This window comes from Cherax quadricarinatus, chromosome 56, assembly GCF_038502225.1.
Source record: "Cherax quadricarinatus isolate ZL_2023a chromosome 56, ASM3850222v1, whole genome shotgun sequence".
In the NCBI taxonomy this organism is placed as follows: domain Eukaryota; kingdom Metazoa; phylum Arthropoda; class Malacostraca; order Decapoda; family Parastacidae; genus Cherax; species Cherax quadricarinatus.
In genome coordinates this window covers 27636567-27662530 of record NC_091347.1, presented here as the reverse complement: position 1 = coordinate 27662530, position 25964 = coordinate 27636567, and the positions used below count along the sequence as shown (strand labels likewise).

General features: G+C 43.5%; 1 protein-coding gene across 11 annotated transcripts in view; it reads right to left on the bottom strand.

Moving 5' to 3' along the window:
* LOC128700710 (DIS3-like exonuclease 2) overlaps positions 1 to 25964 on the bottom strand; it is a 324230-nt gene that overhangs the window by 28158 nt on the left and 270108 nt on the right. For 7 of the 11 annotated variants that reach the window (XM_053794051.2, XM_070097243.1, XM_070097240.1 and 4 more), the window contains 2 exons: positions 16345 to 16534; positions 12527 to 12959 (listed from right to left, as the gene is read on the bottom strand). In XM_053794051.2, the coding sequence (XP_053650026.2) occupies positions 12527 to 12959; positions 16345 to 16534 (623 nt within the window). Of the gene's footprint in view, positions 1 to 654; positions 679 to 1001; positions 1129 to 12526; positions 12960 to 14049; positions 14072 to 16344; positions 16535 to 25964 lie in introns of those variants that run through there. The other 4 variants (XM_070097239.1, XM_070097246.1, XM_070097247.1 and 1 more) reach the window with 4 other exon arrangements.

Below are 25964 nucleotides of genomic sequence, written 5' to 3'. Positions count from 1 at the left end.
CCCAAATTATGCAAATTCTCTGTTGCTTACCTGTCAACTGTGCCTTGATTTGAGAAAAAAATTCCCCTCCTATTTTATGTGCCTCTACTTTTCTCAACAATCTCTTGTGTGGAACTATCAAAGGCATTAATGATCTTGTGTATATGTACTTCAGTACCATGATCTATCACCTCAAATACCTTTGTGTAAAAAAGTTAAATTAATAAGTCATTAATGGTTTGTAAATGCAGAACATTGCTAAATCTATTTTCAATATGGATGTTTGAAGATGTATAGTAATTCTTAAAAATTTAAATACTGAGCTGAGGTAATAAGTAATAAGTCCAGATTGTGCAACCCAATGTCTTCAAGAAGTCATAAGAACATAAGAGAGAACACTACATCAGGCCTACTGGTCCATACTAAGCAGGTGCAGGTCACACACACTCATGTTCCTGTCCAACATATTTTTAAAGCCACCCAAAATTCTTGCTTCAATGACATATGGCCCCCATAGGTCATATGGGCCCTTATGGTTGGTGGATGTGCGCCAGTGTACTTTTGTCTGTGTATAGTCTCTGTTAATGCCCAACATATAACTTCTTGTTTATAACATCTCAATAAAGATCCTGAACTGTGTATACGTGTCTATCTACACTATCAGTATCACCATACCTGTTCTCCAGCCATCACTATCAACACGAGGCAATGATATAATGCTTGCCACCTCCAAGGTCATCACAACATGTATCAAGTTCAAATATTTTTTACAGTTATCACAGTTCGCTGAACGAAAATTGGTATAAGCCTGCATTTGTTACAGTACTGAATGAGACAAGTCTACATTCTGGATAATACCGAGGGAAAATATTTGTAAGATGGCGCACCACCGCCGGCAGTATCATTAAATTTACCAAGATTAGCTAAACAGCAATACTCCGCTACTCCACCACTACCACACCCAGCTTCACTTATTCAGCGGCCAGTAACCGCAAATGAAAAAGCTAATCTTACAGATTTACCTGAAAGCATTACCAATCTTGAGGAGGAAACAAAGACCACACTATACCAGCCACTATTGACGCCAACTGGAGGTGATAATGTAAACCTTCAATGAAAACGGACCAAGCCACAACTCACAAGGGTAAACTAATCTGTAACAGATACTATTAACACCATTCAAACATGAGAGGGATGATTTTGTTCGGATTTTTAACCCAGAGGTTTGCCACCCAGGATAACCCAATAAAAGTCCGTGCGTCGTCGAGAACTGTCTGTTTTATTTTCATTGGGGTCCTTTAATTTTGTTCCCCAAGATGCGACCCACACCAGTCGGCTAAGATGCATATTTACTGCTAAGTGAACAGGGACAACATGTGTATGGAAACATGCCTAACGTTTCACCCGTGCCGAGATCGATCCCGGACCCTCAGTGTGTGAGCTGAGGACGCTAGCAACCAAGCCCCTGCTAGGTGAACGGAGGCAGCATGTGTAAGGAAACATACCCAAGTTTCATTATTATTATTATTATTATTATTATTATTACGTTCACCAGGGAACGCTAAATTCTTAGAGGCTATCAGGCAATGAGGTTCGATCGCTTGAAGGGAGGGATAATGTGACTGTAAATGGTCCAAGTCGGACCGAAACGCCGTCGTAAGCTTTCTCCTATGTGCAAGTTATTTGTGTATTGTCCCTTGGAACGGTTACGTTGGCAGAGCCAAACACCGGGTGTGTGATATCACAGTCGCTCGTAGCTCAAGTTGTAGCGCCTTCGGCTCGCATCTGAAGGACCTGATTTCGATCTCATTACAAATGGAAACCTTGGTCATGTTTCCTTACACCTGTTATCTCTGTTCACTTAATGGTAGTTTAGGTACCCAGGTGTTTGCCGAATGTTGTGGATCGAATTCTGGGGAATAGGATCAAAGGACCTCAATAAAAATAAGCCTGATTAAACTCATGGGGTATCATCCTTCTTATTGAATGCATCGTCAATAATATTTTGAAGCCCATTAGAAGCATTCTTTAGTTATTGGGCAGAAAATGAGTATCACTGTTTATTAAATGAAGTTGGCAGACTGGGACTTATGACACCCAATAGCAGCGTGAGCCTTGTGTTTTGGAAACCGCGCCAGTGGTGAAAATTTAAAGCCGATCAGATACGCATATCATTCTCCAGTTTTGGAAGGGATTCCAACGAGTCCAAGTGTTAATATCATTCTCCAGTTTTGGAAGGGTTTTCCAGTGGGCAACGGTAAACAATATGATGTTCAATGAGGACAAATTCCAACTACTCCGTTATGGAAAACTGGAGGAGATAATAACTAGAACAGAGTATACTACAGACTCTGGCCATACAATAGAGCGGAAAAATAATATAAGGGACCTGGGAGTAGTAATGTCTGAGGATCTCACTTTCAAGGATCACAACAGTGCACGATCCCAAGTGCAAAGAAAATGACATTTAATAACCATTACTTGTCTAATTACCTTTACCTGTTTTAATATCACATTTACTATCCTAAATTACTCTTAATTACCTTGTACTGCCATATAACCTCAAGTATAACTACCAGTGCAATATTGAATGAAATAAACATTACTTTTTCACTTTTTTTTGTAATCATTATTACTTACTAAAATTTTATTAAACACCATATTTACTACCAGTCAATTTTACTTTTGTACATTAAACATTATTTTATACTTCCCATAACATTTTGTTGCCAAATTTTCAAGTTTTTATATTCAACCCCAACCTTTATATTATCCCTTGTACCTGTGTACCTGTCTACCCTCTTACTATCATATTATAACCAAGACATTACCATTGTTATTTTTTTACTATTATTCTTTTGGTAGGTACTTTAATTGTGAATTTTATTTTGTCAATTTAAATCTAGTTATAATCTTGATCTTGTCAACAACCTATACCAGACTCTAGTTCAATTGCAAGTACCATTTCAAATTGTATTTTTTATATTATAAGTTTATATTATAATTCCTACCATCTGTCCATTTAACTTTGCTTACCATTACTTAATTTTAGTCCCTTATATATTTTCTCCTTTATTTTAGCTTTATATAACTATCCTAGTTTATATATTCACAATTGTTAAAATAATCAAGGTGCTATTCTCAGGTGCTAAAGTAGAATAAATTCACATTTTTGCCATTATATTCCAAAGCTCATTTATTTGATTACCACTTTATTGTTCACCACAACCTATATTAGTCCCTTTTATATTATAATTTTATACTATAATTCTAACTTTAAAAAATTACCTTTATAGTACTACCTACTATCATATTCCCAAGCTCCATTATTTGATCATCACTTTATTTGTATTAGTCCCTTAGCTCATTATTTTACATTTGTTAAATAATCCAGGTGCTATTTTTTAGCTTAAGACTATTTACTTTGTTTCATACTTAATTCTAACTATAGATTCACTACAAATCTTATGATTACAAGCATTGATCCTGATACCAACCTCTTATTTAATGACTTAAATGAATCAAACAGTTACTGTAATTACTACACTGCAGAACAATCAAAGGCACTTCTCAGTGCCAACAACAACATAACTATCTTTAACTACAATATCAGATCTTTAAGCAAGCATACGATGACCTCATAGCATTACTAAATTCCTTACATGCCAATATGTCCATCATTACACTAACTGAAACCTGGCTAAAGCCTGATAGTACAGATGTCTATGCCATTCCTGGTTACACAGCCATACACAACTGTAGGCCAGACCAACAAGGGGGTGGCACAGCCATATACTACTCAGACCAACTAGAATGTATCACTAATACTTGCACAAGGGATGAACATGGGGAATATATAATAGCTAAATTCAAATCCAAATACCTACAAAAACCTCTCACATTGATAAACATCTACAGAGTTCCACAGTCAAACATTAGCCAATTTAGTCAAAATCTAGGAAGTATGATAACTGATGCACGCATGAACAAAGATCACTTACTACTCTCAGGTGACTTCAATATAAATCTCCTGCAAGACCAGGACCTACACGTTACTGAATTCACAAACACAATGAGTAACTGTATGTTACTACCAACAGTAACAAAACCTACAAGAGTTACAGAGACTAGTGTTTCCCTACTTGACCACATCTGGACCAACACCATATCCCCTTTAAAATCAGGCATAATTACAGATAATACCACAGACCACTACCCTACTTTCCTCATAACAACTCTTGGTAAACTACCCCAAGACACTACTAAAGTCACCTTCAGACTTCACAATGAGGCAGCCATTAATAACTTCACAACAGCAATAGCAAACATAGATTGGCATACTGAGCTAGAAATCTATACAGATATTGACGAATGTATTAATAATTTTCTAAAAAAAAACCAATACCTCTATAACAAGCACTGCCCTAAAAAAACTAAACAGATGACAGCAAAGAGACTGAACAGTCCCTGGCTAACACCCAGCATTCTCAAATCCATAAATACAAAACACCAATATGAAAAACAGTACAGAATGGGTCACATAACCAGAGACCAAACAAAACGTTACTCGTCAATCCTAACCAGCCTGATAAGAAGGGCAAAAAAATTGTATTATGAGAACAGATTATCCAACTTACGAGGTGATATAAAAAAGACCTGGAAAACCCTATCAGAAATTCTGGGAACAAAAAAGATATCACGAAATAGCGAAATAAAATTAGCAAAATCAGATGAACCCCAACTCCCACCAACAGAAACAGCAAACAGACTCAATGATTTCTTCTCCACTATAGGACAAAACCTTGCCAATAAAATCCCAAGCTCAGATACCCCACCAAATGACTACCTCACCGGCAACTACCCGAACACACTGTTCCTAGCTCCGACTAACCCATACGAAGTCTCCCTTATTATCAACGCACTAAAAAACAAGGCAGGAGATTTAAATACCTTACCACCCTTTATATACAAAAAAGTGTCACAAGTGCTATCACCAATCATTGCAACACTCTTTAACAAATCCATTGAATCCTCCACCTTCCCTACAGTACTCAAAATAGCAAGGGTCACCCCGATCCACAAAGGAGGAGACCAAACAGAGTTGAATAACTATAGGCCAATATCCAACTTACACCCTCTCTCAAAAATCTTCGAAAAATTAATTCATAAACGAATCTACTCCTACCTTATCTCCCAAAACATACTCAACCCCTGCCAATTTGGATTCAGGCCTAATAAAAATACTAATGATGCTATTATACACATGCTAGAACATATATACACTGCAATAGAGAAAAAAGAAGTCCCACTGGGGATCTTCATTGACTTACGTAAAGCTTTTGATACAGTTGACCATGACTTGCTCCACGTAAAATTGTCACACTATGGTATAAGAGGGCACTCCCTCAACTACCTCAAGTCATACCTCAGCAACAGAAGCCAATATGTGTACGCAAATGGGGCAAACTCTTCTGCGCAACCAATTACAGTTGGTGTCCCACAGGGAAGTGTCCTTGGCCCTCTTCTCTTTCTCCTATACATAAATGACCTTCCAAATGCTTCGCAATTACTCAAACCCACACTATTTGCAGATGACACTACATACGTCTTCTCTCACCCGAGCCCAGTCACGCTAGCCAATACTGTAAATACCGAATTACAGAAAATATCTACCTGGATGAGGACTAACAAACTTACACTAAACATTGACAAAACCTACTTCATTCAGTTTGGTAACAGAGCTACAGATGTCCCTCTTAACATAATGATAAACGGATCACCTATCACAAAACTAACAGAGGGAAAATTCTTAGGAATCCACCTTGATAATAGACTCAAATTTCATACACATATACAACAAATTTCTAAGAAAATTTCCAAGACTGTAGGCATACTATCGAAGATACGGTACTATGTTCCACAGTCAGCCCTCCTGGCCCTATATCACTCTCTTATTTACCCCTATCTCACCTATGGAATTTGTGCATGGGGCTCAACAACAATTAACCATCTCAGACCACTAATTACCCAACAAAAGGCTGCAGGTAGAATGATAACAAATTCTCACTACAGGCAGCACACTCCACCAATATTCAATACACTAAACCTACTCACCATACAAAACATCCATACTTATTACTGCACCTATTACATACATAGAACACTTAACTCTGATATTAACCCTCCCCTCAAACATCTCCTTGCCAACCTCAACAGAACACATGACCATAACACAAGGCACAGATCACTCTTTGATGTTCCTCGTGTCCATCTCACACTATGCAAAAACTCAATGCACATAAAAGGCCCTAAAATCTGGAATTCATTACCTGTAAATATAAAAGAAACACTACCTGTTTATAAATTCAAGTCTCTTCTCAAAGATCACTTACTCACCCAAAACCAAATAAATACTGAATAACTGAACCTCATAAATTGTATATCTTAAATGTTTCTCACAATTATATCACATAAATGTTAAACCTAAAACCGAATCTAACTTTATTATTTTTTAAATACACTACCTAACAGAATCCTTCATATGACTGAATGCAACCATATGACCTGTCTTTGTAATACTCACTTGTGCTTTATAGTAATCTGTTTACATTAATGTTTTATCACTGATTTCATCATTGCTTAGTTAATCTTAAGTTAATTTTAAGCCAGCCCGTAATGCTATGCATAGTATAAGTGGCTTTGGCATGCTGCTCTTATCTGTATTTTTTTGTACCTCTGTATGTGTGCTCAAATTGGAAATAAATAAATAAATAAAAAAAAACGTTCAAAACGAGAGATACCAAGCCAATGATGATCCTTTTCAAATCACTTGTTCTCTCTAGGCTGGAATACTGCTGTACATTAACATCTCCATTTAAAGCAGGTGAAATCGCAGATATATAGAGTGTACAGAGATTCTTTACTGCACGTATAAGGTCTGTCAAGCACTTAACTACTGGGAACGCTTGGAAGCACTTGACTTGTACTCGTTGGAACGCAGGAGGGAGAGATATATCATAATCTACACTTGGAAAATCCTGGAAGGAATGGTCCCAAATCTGCACACAGAAATCACTCCCTATGAAAGTAAAAGACTGGGCAGGCGATGCAAAATGTCCCCAATTAAAAGTAGGGGCGCCATTGGTACACTAAGGGAAAAAACCATAAGTGTCCGGGGCCAAAGACTGTTCAACAGCCTCTCATCAAGCATTAGGGGAATTGCCAATAAACCCCTGGCTGCCTTCAAGAGAGAGCTGGACAGATACCTAAAGTCAGTGCCGGATCAGCCGGGCTGTGGCTCGTACGTTGGACTGCGTGCGGAAAGCAGTAACAGCCTAGTTGATCAGGCCCTGATCCATCGGGAGGCCTGGTCATGGACCGGGCCGCGGGGGCGTTGATCCCCGGAATAACCTCCAGGTAACCTCCAGGTAACGAGTCCAAGTGTTTAATAATTCTCCAATTATGGAAGGGATTCCAACGAGTCCAAGTGTTTTTTTTTTTTAATATTTTACTACATCAACAAAATTGCTAGCATGCAAAAGAAGCTTAATAGGTGTCACTAGCACGTTAAGAGACAACACAATAAGTGTCAGGGGCCCAAGACTGTTCAACTGCCTCCCAGCACACATAAGGGGGATTACCAATAGACCCCTGGCTGTCTTCAAGCAGGCACTGGACAAGCACCTAAAGTCGGTACTTGACCAGCCGGGCTGTGGCTCGTACGTTGGATTGCGTTCAGCCAGCAGTAACAGCCTGGTTGATCAGGCTCTGATCCACTGAGGCCTGGTCACAGACCGGGCCGCGGGGGCGTTGACCCCCAGAGCTCTCTCCAGGTAAACTCCAGGTACTATCTTGACCCTAAAATGCATCCGAAAATTATTTAACGTGATTTAATGAGAATAAAAATTGCACACTATTTCACACATAAAATCGTCAGATTTACATCTACACATTCGAATTTCATTCTCCGCAGTAGTCAATTTTTTAATCACCTTGTCTGAACTTTTGAAGTCACACCATTGAGTGTTTTGAAAGATTTTCGAGCCATTCCTAAAGATAAGAATGAGTTCAAGAACTATGTTCATAAAGCACGTGAACATGTCAACTGTTCCAAAAATGTGGTCCCAGTTACTGTACACACGTGTTGAAAGATTGAAAGTGATTAGGCGTTGTGTTCCCGAGGGTGACACTCTGCCCAAGTAAGTGGTTCATTAGCCTTCCCTCAACCCCAAACCAGTACATTTCATTTTTTTTTTCACTGGGAAGGGCAAAATCCGTAGGAAAAAAGGAAAGCAGTTCTAGTTTCTCGGATCACGAGAAACATATCCGCAGTGTAAAAAAAAAAAAAAAAAAGTTGATGGACGGTGGAGTACAGATGTAGCCAGCAGGCAAGAACAGTGTCAAGACCGGTCTTACTAAAAGTAAAAGGAAGTTGTGATGCTGAAAAAGAATCTGTTCTTTTAGTTCATGTGTCAGAGCTGAAAATGCTGAACTTGGCTACCAAATTGAGGGACTAAAAGGCAGTTGTAGATCAGTGTAAGCGTTTTCATCTCACAATCGAAGGGCCTGGGTTGGAGGCTTGGGCGGCTTGGGCATGTTACCTAACATCCATTGTTCCTATTCACCTAGCAATAAGTAGGTACCTAGGTATTACCTGACCCTTGTGGATGGCACCCAAGGGAAGAGGACCAAAGAACCTTAATGGAAATAACCACACTGCTCGACTCTGTTGGGTTATCCTGGGTTACTACCCCTTCTGGGTTAGTAATCCAAATAATTTCTTTTTCAATTAGCCTGATGTTTAAATTGTCTGGCATCATGTGATGCACAAGACAGAGACTCAGTTGTCACTTTCCTAGTCACTTTAACGCCTGGTCAGTCTATATTTTTGGGTTCGTTAGAGCTTGAGATTTATTGTGTCCCAGAGCAAACTGCAATAATTATAACAACAGTTAAGCTATAATCATCAAATATGATGAAATATGCAGCTTAAAAATGGAACTATATCATGAATTTAATTATTTTTTATTATAACTGTGCAAAATATGAAATTTCTAAATAAAATTTGACAAGGGAAAAAATGTTCCCTGAAATTTACCCCTAATTTTTTTAATGTGTACTGAAGATCAGGTACATTAACTATGGGTTAAACCGAGATTTAATATACCCATTCTCTTCTCTAGAAGCTATATTAAAAATATATGCACTACCTAAATAAATGTAGGGAAGCAGTGCCACTGAGTTACACTCTAGTGCTCCGGTATACAATCCTTCTAATACGGGTCTATAAGTCATCAAAATGTAATTAAGCCCAAGGGAAAAAAAATTACTGTTAGTGCATTATATTTCCTACCGAGAGATAATACAACATAAGCGCCAATGACTAGGCTGAAAAAGCAATAAAATTCCGTAAGTGAACACAATACATCGGACCCAGTGTGCTCCTCATGAGAACAGCTGCTCACATAGTCCAGAGTGTAGGACAAAATTTGTATCTTCTTCGGCGAATGACAAAGTATATTAAAGGAACTGTCATGAAGCCTCAAAGCCAGCAGTGGAAATCGAAGAGACAAACCACTCCTTGACATTGCAGCAAAATCGGTCTATCAGAGAACTTGTTATTGAGATTGTACATACTAAAAGGAGAACAAATCCCATTTTAATTGCGATGAAACTTACCAAAAATTAGATATGAATGTTTTTCACATGCTATTTGAAAATAATCAGTGTTTTTTTTTTCCAAGTCCACGGATTGAGCTGATCTGCTGACACCACGCGAATATAGATATTTCTGGATTTTTTAAGGGCACTGGTTCTGAAGAAAGTTAAAGTTTTTATGACACCACGAAAGAGTTAAAACTGAAAACTTTCAGTGTGACGAAACAGACAACAATTCAGGTGACAGGGACCACTCTTAATATCTCTAACAGTGTTGTAGCGCTGGTAGCAGATATGTGTTCTGGCAGGACAAGGTAGGAAATTTAAAAAAGCCTTTTCATCTCTCGGCTTCAACTGGTAACTTCCCAGAGAAGTATTCAACACCATTCAAGAATTTACTTGTCAGATATACTGCTCAACACCAAGGTAAATAAAGTGGGAGAAGAGGAGGCAGGGAATGTATGCAGTTTGCACTATGTATATACACCGTGACAGCACATAATCTCAAGTAAACTATGAGGATGCTGTCTGGAGTAATTTATCAGGCTGCTATTTACCTGGAGTTTACCTGGAGAGAGTTTCGGGGGTCAACGCCCCCGCGGCCCGGTCTGTGACCAGGCCTCCTGGTGGATCAGCGCCTGATCAACCAGGCTGTTGCTGCTGGCTGCACGCAAACCAACGTACGAGCCACAGCCCGGCTGATCAGGAACTGCCTTTAGGTGCTTGTCCAGTGCCAGCTTGAAGACTGCCAGGGGTCTGTTGGTAATCCCCCTTATGTGTGCTGGGAGGCAGTTGAACAGTCTCGGTCCCCTGACACTTATTGTATGGTCTCTTAACGTGCTAGTGACACCCCTGCTTTTCATTGGGGGGATGGTGCATCGTCTGCCAAGTCTTTTGCTTTCGTAGTGAGTGATTTTCGTGTGCAAGTTCGGTACTAGTCCCTCTAGGATTTTCCAGGTGTATATAATCTATCTGGAGTAAACTATCGGACTGTCATCTGGAGTAATCAGGTTGTCCTGTCTTCAAGAAAAATAGTAAGTTTGATGTCAGCAACTACAGGCCTGTTAGTATACTCAGTGTGATGTCCAGAATTCTAGAGAAGGCGGTGTACTGTCATGTAGTTAAGTATCTTAATGACAAAAACATTCTCCATAGTTACCAATCAGGTTTCAGATCTTACTCGACCGACACCTCCCTGATTATTCTGGTGGATTACCCGAGAACTCAAATGTCGCTATGGAATCTCGAAGGTATGGTGACCATAGCCTTGCAAAAGACCTTCGATACAGTCAAACATAATATATTATGTAAGAAACTACATGCTATCGGCATAGGTTTCGTAGACTGGTTTAAGACCTACCTGAGCAACAGGAAGCAAACTGTCAATTCAACAACACGGAATCAGAACCCTTGCCGATAGAATGTGGGGTTCCCCAAGCTAGTATTCTGGTTCCCTTACTGCTCCTATGTTATGTAAATGACATGGCCATCAGTGTTAAGTGTAAGCTTCTGTTGTATGCAGACGACAGTCCTCGGTTAGTGTCAGGTAAAGACTCACAAGATATAGCTAACGTACTGTAACTAGAACTAGAATCCTGTAGCAAATGGTAAGTAGACAACAAATTATCCTTACACCTCGGGGAAACGGAAGCCATACTCTGGCACGAAATAATAAACTGAAAATAGTAAATAATTTTAATGTCCAGTGTGTTGGAGAACCCATCACTTTAGTATCTTCGGTGAAATATCTGGGAATCCTCTTTGACTCAAGTGCAGTAAAGAAAGCAAATGCCAGACTAAAGTTCCTCTACAGACAGTCACAGTGTTTACATACTGAGGCTCGCAGAATCCTATGTCTAGCTCTTATACAATGCCATATAGATTACTCCCAAAACAATATGGTAAGATTCATCCTGGACCTGGGTCCAAGGGAGCACGTAGGCCAGGATGAATTACAACAACTGGATATGCTGAATGTTGAAGACAGATTAAAACAACTGAAATTAAATTACGTTTATAAAGTTGCTCACAAGCAGAGTCCAGAATATCCTGCTGCCAAGTTTGTCAAGGCTGGGAACCAAAGCAAGTACAGTACTGGGGTAAGGGAACACAACTTCGTAGTACCCACAGTAAGTGGTCAGGCTTCAAACACCTTTTATTGTAAAGCAAAAAAAGGAGTGGAAAAGATTGCCTGTACATGTCAAAGCCTGCCATAGTATGAGCCAGTTCAGGAAGAGAACTAAAAGGTACAAAATGAATGAAGCTACAGAAAGGGAGGAGAGTGATTTCTTGTATACCTAACATACATGTACCTGTTACTGTAACATTCATGAACCTTTCACTTAACATTCATGTACCTATTACTGTGATCTGATCCTCTTTTTAATGTTAATATAAATAATTCAGCTTACGTTATTCCTAGTAACTGCTTTTCACATAGTTGAGTTACTTAGATGTTTTAACTTTTAAGGTTTAAATAATAAGATATTACAAGGGCCCCAATGGAAATAAGTAACTTTACCTGACTTTTTGGGTTATCCTAAGTAATCTACACATATGCTGCTGTGTATGATAATTTATGTAACTGTATTTATGTGTACCTGTACCTAAATATTTACTTAGTCATCTGGAAATGGAGCCTCGAGAATTCAACAGACATTCCCAACTCCACTAAGGAAGATGGCTGAATGAAAAGCGATGACGGAAGTCTTGTTATCCAGATGACCAGCTTCAACATATTCTTTATTTGTATGTCTCATAATAAAAAAAAAGGTCTATCAAATGAGCTGATGTAGGTAACAACTCATAGCTTGTAAATAAAGTTAGGACCCTAACCTAACCTTGTGAAACCCTGTGTAAAAGAGAGAGAAAGAGGAAGAGAGACGCTCACCCATTATAAAGAGCAGTATCAGCACTGGAGGCAGACGACCCTGAGGATAAGGTACTGCGTCGTCGATTCATGGTGTGTGAGGGTATGTGGGCGCTGCTGCTGGCACTGTGGGTAGGCACTGGGGACTTGGCCTTGGTGCTCTTAGCCACGGCACTCTTGACCGGGTGCTTGGAGCAGCCTGGGGAAGTGCTGGGTGACTTGCGCATGGACCTGGCCATAGGCTCCTTCGATTTAGCCGAGGAATCGGATTTGGCCGAGCCAGCAGACTTGGCCGAGGCACTAGACTTGGCCGACAGGTTAGATACGGTCGAGGCATTAGACTTGGCAGACAGGCTGGATTTCGCCGAAGCACTGGATTTGGCCGAGGCTGCCGACTTGGCCGAGTGAAGGGAGATTTCACTGCCACAGGGAGAGTTAGTCTTGCCGCACCGCTCTGTACAGGAAAAAAAAGTCGGAATTAGAACATATGAAACATTTTGTCCTAATACATACTATTGTACTGTATTTTATGTGAAACTCTAAACCTCTGCGAGTCAGTCAGCACAAGAAGTAGACGCTGGATCCACCATCCACAAATCCAAAAATAGACAAGCTACTAACTATCCTAACTTAACTATCCTACTTAACTATCCTACTTAACTATCCTAATGCTGAAGGTTCTGGTCTTCATTGCCTCCCTCTCTTTATATATTAATTCCCATATTTACTAAAATCAGCTCTAGATTATTATAATTATTACTACTATCATTATTACAAAAAATAACGCTAAACCTTTATGGGTTATACAGTGCTGTGGTGTGGTAATGTGTATGGGCAGGAGTTAGTGGAGTTGAGGTTTAGTGAAGGCGCAACACTAATCTCAGAGATGCGATAGGTTAGTTTCTGTTAAAAACAGCCAAAGAGTGAGTCTGCGTTGAAGGCGGGATTGTCGGCAAAGAGGTCAGTTAGAGAGAGCGGGTCAGGACACAGATGTCAAAAGTGAATTCTGAGCTCGTTGAGAGATAGTATAGTCTTCTAAGATATGCTGGATCGAAAGCGTGGTTCTGCAATGTTTCCAGCGACGTGCTACACGTCTCTCCATGTGTGAGTGTTTGTTTGATTTGTAATCGTTACCCCGACAGCGGTGTAAAGATGGCCAGGAGCCCAATTGCTGTTTGGAAAACAATTTGTTGTGCTCTAACTTGTACCAACATTGTTGACAGTGATGTCGTTGTTGAGAGTCCGAGAAAGGGGTTTCTCTGTAGGAAACTGGTAAGTTTAGTGTCTGGCCTAAAAGAATTGGTCTATCCCTTCTGTGTGTGTGTGTGGAGGGGTGGAGGGTGAAAGCTATCAATCTCTCTCTCTCTCTCTCTCGTAACATAATCTAACGGCGGTTTAGATCTGCAATGAGTCACATATTAGAAATTAACCTGTGAAAGTCGTGTCAGAACGGGAAGTTTGCTAGGAACGGCTAGCAATACAGTACTTATTACCGGATATGAAGGAGCAGCTTATATTGAAGGAGTCAGGGTAGTGACACTCGCCGTCACTATCAGGAGTGTCAGGGTCTGGCAATAACACTCACCATCACTATCAGGAGTGTCAGGGTCTGGTAACAACACTCACCGTCACTATCAGGAGTGTTGGGGTCTGGTAACAAAACTCACCGTCACAATCAGAGTGTCAGGGTCTGGTAATAACACTCACCATCACTATCAGGAGTGTCAGGGTCTGATAACAACACTCACCAACACTATCAGGAGTGTCAGGGTCTGGTAACAACACTCACCATCACTATCAGGAGTGTCAGGGTCTGATAACAACACTCACCATCACTATCAGGAGTGTCAGGGTCTGGTAACAACACTCACCATCACTATCAGGAGTGTCAGGGTCTGGTAATAACACTCACCATCACTATCAGGAGTGTCAGGGTCTGATAACAATACTCACCATCACTATCAGGAGTGTCAGGGTCTGGTAATAACACTCACCGTCACTATCAGGAGTGTCAGGGTCTGGTAATAACACTCATCGTCACTATCAGGAGTGTCAGGGTCTGGTAATAACACTCACCATCACTATCAGGAGTGTCAGGGTCTGGTAATAACACTCAGCATCACTATCAGGAGTGTCAGGGTCTGGTAATAACACTCACCGTCACTATCAGGAGTGTCAGGGTCTGGTAATAACACTCACCGTCACTATCAGGAGTGTCAGGGTCTGGTAATAACACTCACCATCACTATCAGGAGTGTCAGGGTCTGGTAATAACACTCACCGTCACTATCAGGAGTGTCAGGGTCTGGTAATAACACTCACCATCACTATCAGGAGTGTCAGGGACTGGTAATAACACTCACCATCACTATCAGGAGTGTCAGGGTCTGGTAATAACACTCACCGTCACTATCAGGAGTGTCAGGGTCTGGTAATAACACTCAGCATCACTATCAGGAGTGTCAGGGTCTGGTAATAACACTCACCATCACTATCAGGAGAGTCAGGGTCTGGTAATAACACTCACCATCACTATCAGGAGTGTCAGGGTCTGGTAATAACACTCACCATCACTATCAGGAGTGTCAGGGTCTGATAACAACACTCACCATCACTATCAGGAGTGTCAGGGTCTGGTAACAACACTCACCATCACTATCAGGAGTGTCAGGGTCTGGTAATAACACTCACCATCACTATCAGGAGTGTCAGGGTCTGATAACAATACTCACCATCACTATCAGGAGTGTCAGGGTCTGGTAATAACACTCACCGTCACTATCAGGAGTGTCAGGGTCTGGTAATAACACTCATCGTCACTATCAGGAGTGTCAGGGTCTGGTAATAACACTCACCATCACTATCAGGAGTGTCAGGGTCTGGTAATAACACTCAGCATCACTATCAGGAGTGTCAGGGTCTGGTAATAACACTCACCGTCACTATCAGGAGTGTCAGGGTCTGGTAATAACACTCACCGTCACTATCAGGAGTGTCAGGGTCTGGTAATAACACTCACCATCACTATCAGGAGTGTCAGGGTCTGGTAATAACACTCACCGTCACTATCAGGAGTGTCAGGGTCTGGTAATAACACTCAGCATCACTATCAGGAGTGTCAGGGTCTGGTAATAACACTCACCATCACTATCAGGAGAGTCAGGGTCTGGTAATAACACTCACCATCACTATCAGGAGTGTCAGGGTCTGGTAATAACACTCACCATCACTATCAGGAGTGTCAGGGTCTGGTAATAACACTCACCGTCACTATCAGGAGTGTCAGGGTCTGGTAATAACACTCACCATCACTATCAGGAGTGTCAGGGTCTGGTAATAACACTCACCATCACTATCAGGAGTGTCAGGGTCTGGTAATAACACTCACCGTCACTATCAGGAGTGTCAGGGTCTGGTAATAACACTCAGCATCACTATCAGGAGTGTCAGGGTCTGGTAATAACACTCACCATCACTATCAGGAGTGTCAGGGTCTGGTAATAACACTCACCGTCACTATCAGGAGTGTCAGGGTCTGGTAATAACACTCAGCATCACTATCAGGAGTGTCAGGGTCTGGTAATAACACTCACCGTCACTATCAGGAGTGTCAGGGTCTGGTAATAACACTCAGCATCACTATCAGGAGTGTCAGGGTCTGGTAATAACACTCACCGTCACTATCAGGAGTGTCAGGGTCTGGTAATAACACTCAGCATCACTATCAGGAGTGTCAGGGTCTGGTAATAACACTCACCGTCACTATCAGGAGTGTCAGGGTCTGGTAATAACACTCAGCATCACTATCAGGAGTGTCAGGGTCTGGTAATAACACTCACCGTCACTATCAGGAGTGTCAGGGTCTGGGGAACGTGAAGGCCTGGGTGGTCGTCGTGAAGGCGTGGTAGAAGACCTGGTGCTGGACGGTGTAGAGCCACGAGAACATGGACGAGATGATTCCCGGGAGGAACCACCGCTTCCCTGCTGCTGCTGGGCTTGCTGTTGCTGGGCCTGCTGCTGCTGGACCTGCTGAAAAAAAAGTGGCACGCTTACATTTCTAAGTTATATCCATATACATAAAATAGAATAATTAAGGAATTTAGTCTCTGTTATGGTTTCCAATGGAAAAAAAAGTTTCAGTGTTTAACTTTATTAAGTCATCCCATGTTAAATCAATATAAGGCATCACTAATGCAGGTCTACAACATCAATGAGCCCTCTGAATTATTATAATGACTATGATTTTGATGTTATCATCAATCCCTGGATAATTAATTCAATTACAGATTCCGTAAACCAGTGTACGCCTGTTTTCAAATCCACCACTCTTTCATATGTATAAACAGCCTCCTGCATATGGACACGTACTTAATACAAAGCCCCAATAAACTGCTACCATAAAGGAAGTTAGAGAAATATTACATTTTGTCCATTGGTATTATTTGCTGCTGCTATAGAGTTGACTGTTTAATATTACACAACAAAGTTTATCCTCGTTATATATCTCAGTGACGTAATCTCATGATACGCTTATTACTGGACCTAATGTGTAAACAGGGCGTCAGGTGGAGCGAATCTAAGTTAGCCAGGTAAGATGTCCACACCTGTACGCCTGCATCATGGTTAGCCAGGTAAGATACCCACACCTGTACGCCTGCATCATGGTTAGCCAGGTAAGATGCCCACACCTGTACGCCTGCATCATGGTTAGCCAGGTAAGATGCCCACACCTGTACGCCTGCATCAAGGTTAGCCAGGTAAGATGTCCACACCTGTACGCCTGCATCATGGTTAGCCAGGTAAGATACCCACACCTGTACGCCTGCATCATGGTTAGCCAGGTAAGAAACCCACACCTGTACCCCTGCATCATGGTTAGCCAGGTAAGATACCCACACCTGTACGCTTGCATCATGGTTAGCCAGGTAAGATACCCACACCTGTACGCCTGCATCATGGTTAGCCATGTAAGATACCCACACCTGTACGCCTGCATCATGGTTAGCCAGGTAAGATACCCACGCCTGTACGCCTGCATCATGGTTAGCCAGGTAAGCTACCCACGCCTGTACGCCTGCATCATGGTTAGCCAGGTAAGATACCCACACCTGTACGCCTGCATCATGGTTAGCCAGGTAAGATGCCCACACCTGTACGCCTGCATCATGGTTAGCCAGGTAAGATGCCCACACCTGTACGCCTGCATCATGGTTAGCCAGGTAAGATGTCCACACCTGTACGCCTGCATCATGGTTAGCCAGGTAAGATACCCACACCTGTACGCCTGCATCATGGTTAGCCAGGTAAGAAACCCACACCTGTACCCCTGCATCATGGTTAGCCAGGTAAGATACCCACACCTGTACGCTTGCATCATGGTTAGCCAGGTAAGATACCCACACCTGTACGCCTGCATCATGGTTAGCCATGTAAGATACCCACACCTGTACGCCTGCATCATGGTTAGCCAGGTAAGATACCCACGCCTGTACGCCTGCATCATGGTTAGCCAGGTAAGCTACCCACGCCTGTACGCCTGCATCATGGTCAGCCAGGTAAGATACCCACGCCTGTACGCCTGCATCATGGTTAGCCAGGTAAGATGCCCACACCTGTACGCCTGCATCATGGTTAGCCAGGTAAGATGCCCACACCTGTACGCCTGCATCATGGTTAGCCAGGTAAGATGTCCACACCTGTACGCCTGCATCATGGTTAGCCAGGTAAGATACCCACACCTGTACGCCTGCATCATGGTTAGCCAGGTAAGATACCCACACCTGTACGCCTGCATCATGGTTAGCCAGGTAAGATGCCCACACCTGTACGCCTGCATCATGGTTAGCCAGGTAAGATGTCCACACCTGTATGCCTGCATCATGGTTAGCCAGGTAAGATGCCCACACCTGTATGCCTGCATCATGGTTAGCCAGGTAAGATACCCACACCTGTACCCCTGCATCATGGTTAGCCAGGTAAGATACCCACACCTGTACGCTTGAATCATGGTTAGCCAGGTAAGATACCCACGCCTGTACGCCTGCATCATGGTTAGCCAGGTAAGATACCCACGCCTGTACGCCTGCATCATGGTTAGCCAGGTAAGATACCCACGCCTGTACGCCTGCATCATGGTTAGCCAGGTAAGATACCCACGCCTGTACGCCTGCATCATGGTTACCCAGGTAAGATGCCCACACCTGTACGCCTGCATCATGGTTAGGCAGGTAAGATGCCCACACCTGTACGCCTGCATCATGGTTAGCCAGGTAAGATGTCCACACCTGTACGCCTGCATCATGGTTAGCCAGGTAAGATGCCCACACCTGTACGCCTGCATCATGGTTAGCCATGTAAGATGTCCACACCTGTACGCCTGCATCATGGTTAGCCAGGTAAGATACCCACACCTGTACGCCTGCATCATGGTTAGCCAGGTAAGAAACCCACACCTGTACCCCTGCATCATGGTTAGCCAGGTAAGATACCCACACCTGTACGCTTGCATCATGGTTAGCCAGGTAAGATACCCACACCTGTACGCCTGCATCATGGTTAGCCATGTAAGATACCCACACCTGTACGCCTGCATCATGGTTAGCCAGGTAAGATACCCACGCCTGTACGCCTGCATCATGGTTAGCCAGGTAAGCTACCCACGCCTGTACGCCTGCATCATGGTTAGCCAGGTAAGATACCCACGCCTGTACGCCTGCATCATGGTTAGCCAGGTAAGATGCCCACACCTGTACGCCTGCATCATGGTTAGCCAGGTAAGATGCCCACACCTGTACGCCTGCATCATGGTTAGCCAGGTAAGATGTCCACACCTGTACGCCTGCATCATGGTTAGCCAGGTAAGATGTCCACACCTGTACGCCTGCATCATGGTTAGCCAGGTAAGATACCCACACCTGTACGCCTGCATCATGGTTAGCCAGGTAAGATACCCACACCTGTACGCCTGCATCATGGTTAGCCAGGTAAGATGCCCACACCTGTACGCCTGCATCATGGTTAGCCAGGTAAGATGTCCACACCTGTACGCCTGCATCATGGTTAGCCAGGTAAGATGCCCACACCTGTACGCCTGCATCATGGTTAGCCAGGTAAGATACCCACACCTGTACCCCTGCATCATGGTTAGCCAGGTAAGATACCCACACCTGTACGCTTGAATCATGGTTAGCCAGGTAAGATACCCACACCTGTACGCCTGCATCATGGTTAGCCAGGTAAGATACCCACGCCTGTACGCCTGCATCATGGTTAGCCAGGTAAGATACCCACGCCTGTACGCCTGCATCATGGTTAGCCAGGTAAGATACCCACGCCTGTACGCCTGCATCATGGTTAGCCAGGTACGATACCCACGCCTGTACGCCTGCATCATGGTTAGCCAGGTAAGATGCCCACACCTGTACGTCTGCATCATGGTTAGCCAGGTAAGATGCCCACACCTGTACGCCTGCATCATGGTTAGCCAGGTAAGATGTCCACACCTGTACGCCTGCATCATGGTTAGCCAGGTAAGATGTCCACTCCTGTACGCCTGCATCATGGTTAGCCAGGTAAGATACCCACACCTGTACGCCTGCATCATGGTTAGCCAGGTAAGATACCCACACCTGTACGCCTGCATCATGGTTAGCCAGGTAAGATACCCACACCTGTACGCCTGCGTCATGGTTAGCCAGGTAAGATACCCACACCTGTACGCCTGCATCATGGTTAGCCAGGTAACATACCCACGCCTGTACGCGTGCATCATGGTTAGCCAGGTAAGATGCCCACACCTATACGCTTGCATCATGGTTAGCCAGGTAAGATGCCCACACCTGTACGCCTGCATCATGGTTAGCCAGGTAAGATACCCACACCTGTACGCCTGCATCATGGTTAGCCAGGTAAGATGTCCACACCTGTACTCCTGCATCATGGTTAGCCAGGTAAGATACCCACGCCTGTACGCCTGCATCATGGTTAGCCAGGTAAGATGCCCACACCTGTACGCTTGCATCATGGTTAGCCAGGTAAGATGCCCACACCTGTACGCCTGCATCATGGTTAGCCAGGTAAGATACCCACACCTGTACTCCTGCATCATGGTTAGCCAGGTAAGATGTCCACATCTGTACGCTTGCATCATGGTATGTCAGGTAAGATGCCCACACCTGTACGCTTGCGTCATGGTTAGCCAGGTAAGATGTCCACACCTGTACGCCTGCATCATGGTTAGCCAGGTAAGATGCCCACACTTGTACGCCTGCATCATGGTTAGCCAGGTAAGATGCCCACACCTGTACGCCTGCATCATGGTTAGCCAGGTAAGATACCCACACCTGTACGCCTACATCATGGTTAGCCAGGTAAGATGCCCACACCTGTACTCCTGCATCATGGTTAGCCAGGTAAGATGCCCACACCTGTACTCCTGCATCATGGTTAGCCAGGTAAGATGCCCACACCTGTACGCCTGCATCATGGTTAGCCAGGTAAGATGCCCACACCTGTACGGCTGCATCATGGTTAGCCAGGTAAGATGTACACACCTGTACGCCTGCATCATGGTTAGCCAGGTAAGATGTCCACACCTGTACGCCTGCATCATGGTTAGCCAGGTAAGATACCCACACCTGTACGCCTGCATCATGGTTAGCCAGGTAAGATACCCACACCTGTACGCCTGCATCATGGTTAGCCAGGTAAGATACCCACACCTGTACGCCTGCATCATGGTTAGCCAGGTAAGATGTCCACACCTGTACGTCTGCATCATGGTTAGCCAGGTAAGATACCCACACCTGTACGCCTGCATCATGGTTAGCCAGGTAAGATGCCCACACCTGTACCTTGTTTACACGGGCAGTGGAGGTTCTCTGTACGTTTTCCATCTCTGTAATCTAAAGGCCCCTGCCTTGAAGGGGCCGTTAGTATACAACAGCATTCCAGCCTAAAGAAAGAGCAAGTTACTTGCAGAATATCGCCCTTGACTCAGCATCTCTTATTTTGAATACCCTAGTTATCCAGCCTATTATGTTCTTTGCTATAAAGATAGCAACGTTGTTGTGATCTTGGAATGTGAGATCCTATAACATTGTCACTTCCAAGTCTCTTACACTGAGTGGCTGCTCTACTGAATGAATCGAGTTAGTCCTGTACCCCGTTTCAGTCTTTGTTTCCTTACATCTTCAATTGCGAAGCAAATGAAATCTGTCATTATTAAACATCATATTGTTGTCTGTGGCCCAATGGATGCTATTCTCAGAAATTTTAGTATCTTCAGCACTATAATTTATGTCCTTCTCTAAATCAGATATAAGAATGAGAAATGGAAGACCGGCGAGTACTTTAAGGAACGGAACTTTTCAGTGGGGCAGCCCCCAACATTACTTTGTTTATTACTCTTTAGATTCCACTTATTAAGAAACAAAATATCCATCTTCCCACTTTACCAGTTATTTCTTTTGCACGCATTTTGTGCGTTGTTACACTTTGGTCGCACTAGTCAAAAGCTTTTCCAAAATCAGTGTATTTTACATCTACATTTAGCTTGTCTTCCAGTGCATCCAAGGTAGGAGCGAGTTGCTGTAAATCCATGTTACCCAAGGGTTGTGCAACTGTTGTTATTCCATGTGGCTGACAGTCATGGGTTTTAGGACTAGTCTCAAGATTTTGATGTGTGAGGCTAGCGCTCTCAGTTTATAGTCTTTTTTCTTTTTTTGCAAATTGTCTTACTGCCACCTTTGTGAGTGGGGCAAAATTAGCGATTTTAAGAAGGTCCGAGATAGTGGTTTCTTGCAATTTTTTTATGAATATGGAGTTCCTAGACTCTGGGCCTGGGCAGAATGCATGAGCATTCTATCAATGAATTTTTCAAAGTAACTAGGACAAAGTTATGTTGAAAATTGTGAAGATGTTGGCTGTGTCTTGAGTCTCGTTCATGAACTCATTTGAGCCGTCAGTCCACAGACAAATTAATGACTCGCTGAACATAGTCGCAAAATACAATCGTTATTTATTATTTCGTTATTTTTTTATTTATAATAATTCTAATTCATTAACTGAATACTGCCTCCCTTTATTTGTTTATTTATATATTTATTCGATAACATAACACTTGATTCTAGAAGAGTGGTTCAAGAGGCTATGGGTTCTTATGAGGGAACCACTCACTTCCTGTCACCTCATCCTCTCTATATACATCACCAGCAGGAACTACTGCAGCAGCAGCAGCAACGCATGCCAAAACAAACCCTCTATGACTGACATAAACGTGATCCTCATGCTCCGTCAGTCCTGTGCTGCAGGATCAGTGATATGCGTCACGATATGTTAGCAAACAAGATTAAACAACATAATGCAAAGTCAAAACAAAAGGGAAAACTCTCAATAAATGAAGTCAAAGTCACAGTTGCAGAAACTTCGAGAACATTTCGCTCTGTGAAGAATTTGATCACGTTATGATGGATTGATAAAGCTCTACACAAGCACCTAAAGTCAGTACCTGACCAACCGGGCTGTGATGCGTACGTTGGTTTCCGTGCGGCCAACAGTAACAGCCTGGTTGATCAGGCCCTGTTCCACCGCGAGGCCTGGTCATGGGCCGCGCCGTGGGGGCACTAACCCCTGAACATCCTCGAGACATTCTCCAGGTAAAAGTCCTTATGTTTCTGGCCAATACGCTGTTTTATCCGATAAATGTTTATTTAGGTTTTACAAAGTATGTCTTTACATTGTTGTTAAGTGAACATTGGTGTCATGGAAACACATGTAATGTGCTGTGTTATGGATGTGTGTGTGTGTGTGTGTGTGTGTGTGTGTGTGTGTGTGTGTGTGTGTGTGTGTGTGTGTGTGTGTGTGTGTGTGTGTGTGTGTGTGTGTGTGTCCGTGTGTGTGTGTGTGTCCGTGTGTGTGTGTGTGTGTGTGTGTGTGTGTGTGTGTGTGTGTGTGTGTGTGTGTGTGTGTGTGTGTGTGTGTGTGTGTGTGTGTACTCACCTATTTCACCTATTTGTGGTTGCAGGGGTCGATTCATAGCTCCTGGCCCCGCCTCTTCACTGATTGCTACTAGGTCCTCTCTCTCCCTGCTCCATGAGCTTTATCATACCTCGCCTTAAAACTATGCATGGTTCCCGCCTCCACTACTTCACTTTCTAGGCTATTCCACGGCCTGACTACTCTATGACTGAAGAAATACTTCCTAACATCCCTTTGATTCATCTGAGTCTTCAACTTCCAATTGTGACCTCTCGTGTCTGTGTCCCATCTCTGGAACATCCCGTCTTTGTCCACCTCGTCTATTCCGCGCAGTATTTTATATGTCGTTATCATGTCTCCCCTGACCCTCCTGTCCTCCAGTGTCGTCAGGCCGATTTCCCTCAACCTTTCTTCGTAGGACAATCCCCGTAGCTCTGGGACTAGTCTTGTTGCAAACCTTTGCACTTTCTCTAATTTCTTGACGTACTTGACTAGGTGTGGATTCCAAATTGGTGCTGCATACTCCAGTATGGGCCTGACGTAAATGGTACACAGAGTCTTGAACGACTCCTTACTGAGGTATCGGAACGCTATCCGTAGGTTTGCCAGGCGCCCGTATGCTGCAGCAGTTATCTGATTGATGTGCGCCTCAGGAGATATGCTCGGTGTTATACTCACCCCGCATTTGGCGGGGTTAAACTCAAGGAGCCAGTTGCTGGACCAGGCTTGTAGCCTGTCTAGGTCTCTTTGTAGTCCTGCCTGATCCTCATCCGATTTGATTCTTCTCATTAACTTCACATCGTCCGCAAACAAGGACACTTCTGAGTCTATCCCTTCCGTTATGTCATTCACATATACCAAGAACAGCACAGGTTCTAGGACTGACCCCTGTGGAACCCCGCTTGTCACAGGCGCCCACTTTGACACCTCGTCACGTACCATGACTCGTTGTTGCCTCCCTGTCAGGTATTCTCTTATCCATTGCAGTGCCTTTCCTGTTATGTGTGCCTGATCCTCTAGCTTTTGCAGTAACCTCTTGTGAGGAACTGTGTCGAAGGCCTTCTTGCAGTCCAAAAAAATGCAGTCGATCCACCCCTATCTCTCTTGTCTTACTTCTGTCACCTTGTCATAAAACTCTAATAGGTTTGTGACACAGGATTTTCCCTCCCTGAAACCATGCTGGTTGTCAATTATACACTTGTTTCTTTCCAGGTGCTCCACCACTCTCCTCCTGATGATCTTCTCCATGACCTTGCATACTATACACGTTAGTGATACAGGTCTGTAGTTAAGTGCCTCATGTCTGTCTCCCTTTTTAAAAATTGGGACTACATTTGCCATCTTCCATACCTCGGGGAGTTGCCCAGTTTCAAATTATGTGCTGAAGATCTTTGTTAATGCTACACACAATGTCTCTGCTCCCTCTTTAAGGACCCACGGAGAGATGTTGTCTGGTCCCACCGCCTTTGAGGTGTCAAGTTCGCATAGCAGCTTCTTCACCTCCTCCTTGGTTATATGTACCTCATCCAGCACTTGCTGGTGCACCCCCCTGCTCTGATTTCCTGGAGTCCTACTGGTTTCCACTGTAAATACTTCTTTAAATCTTGTGTTGAACTCCTGACATACCTCCCGGTCGTTTCTTGTGAATTCCCCATCACCCTTCCTCAGTCTGATTACCTGGTCCTTGACTGTTGTTTTCCTCCTGATGTGGCTGTACAACAGCTTCGGGTCAGTCTTGACTTTCGATGCTATGTCATTTTCGTATTGCCGCTGAGCCTCCCTTCTTATCTGTGCATATTCGTTTCTGGCTCTTCGGCTAATCTCTTTATTTTCCTGAGTTCTCTGTCTTCTGTACCTTTTCCATTCTCTAGTACACCTAGTTTTTGCCTCCCTACACCTTTCCGTAAACCAAGGACTCGTTCTGTTCTTCCCATTATTTCTGTTTCCCTTGGGAACAAACCTCTCCTCTGCCTCCTTGCATTTTGTTGCGACATAGTCCATCATTTCTTGTACTGGTTTTCCTGGGAGGTGTATTGGGGTTGGGGAAGTGGGAGACCTGATAAGGAACTATGGGTGGTTGCTGTGGGGGTGGAATTTGTAATGCAGTGGGTGGGGGCATTGGATGTGGCATGGGTGTTTTGGTTGCACTGGGGTTGACCTGGCTGGGAGGCTTCTATAGGAAGTTGTAAGGGAGTCTGTATTTGATATTCCTGTGTCTGGGATCTCCTGTCTGTCTTCTCCATCACCTCTCTTTCCTCCTTTCGCCTTTGTACCATCTCTCTCTGTTTCTGCCTTTCTGCTTGTGTTCTGTCGCGGTCGAGATACACCTTCCTGTATGTCGGCATGTCCCTTAATCGTGCTTTCTCCTGCAGGATCCTGTTCCGAGTCGATTCTGCCTTGAAGGTCACTTTCACTGGCCGGGTTCTTTGTTTTACATACCCCCCTATTCTCCGAAAATTTTCCAGCTGGGTCATGTCGTCTT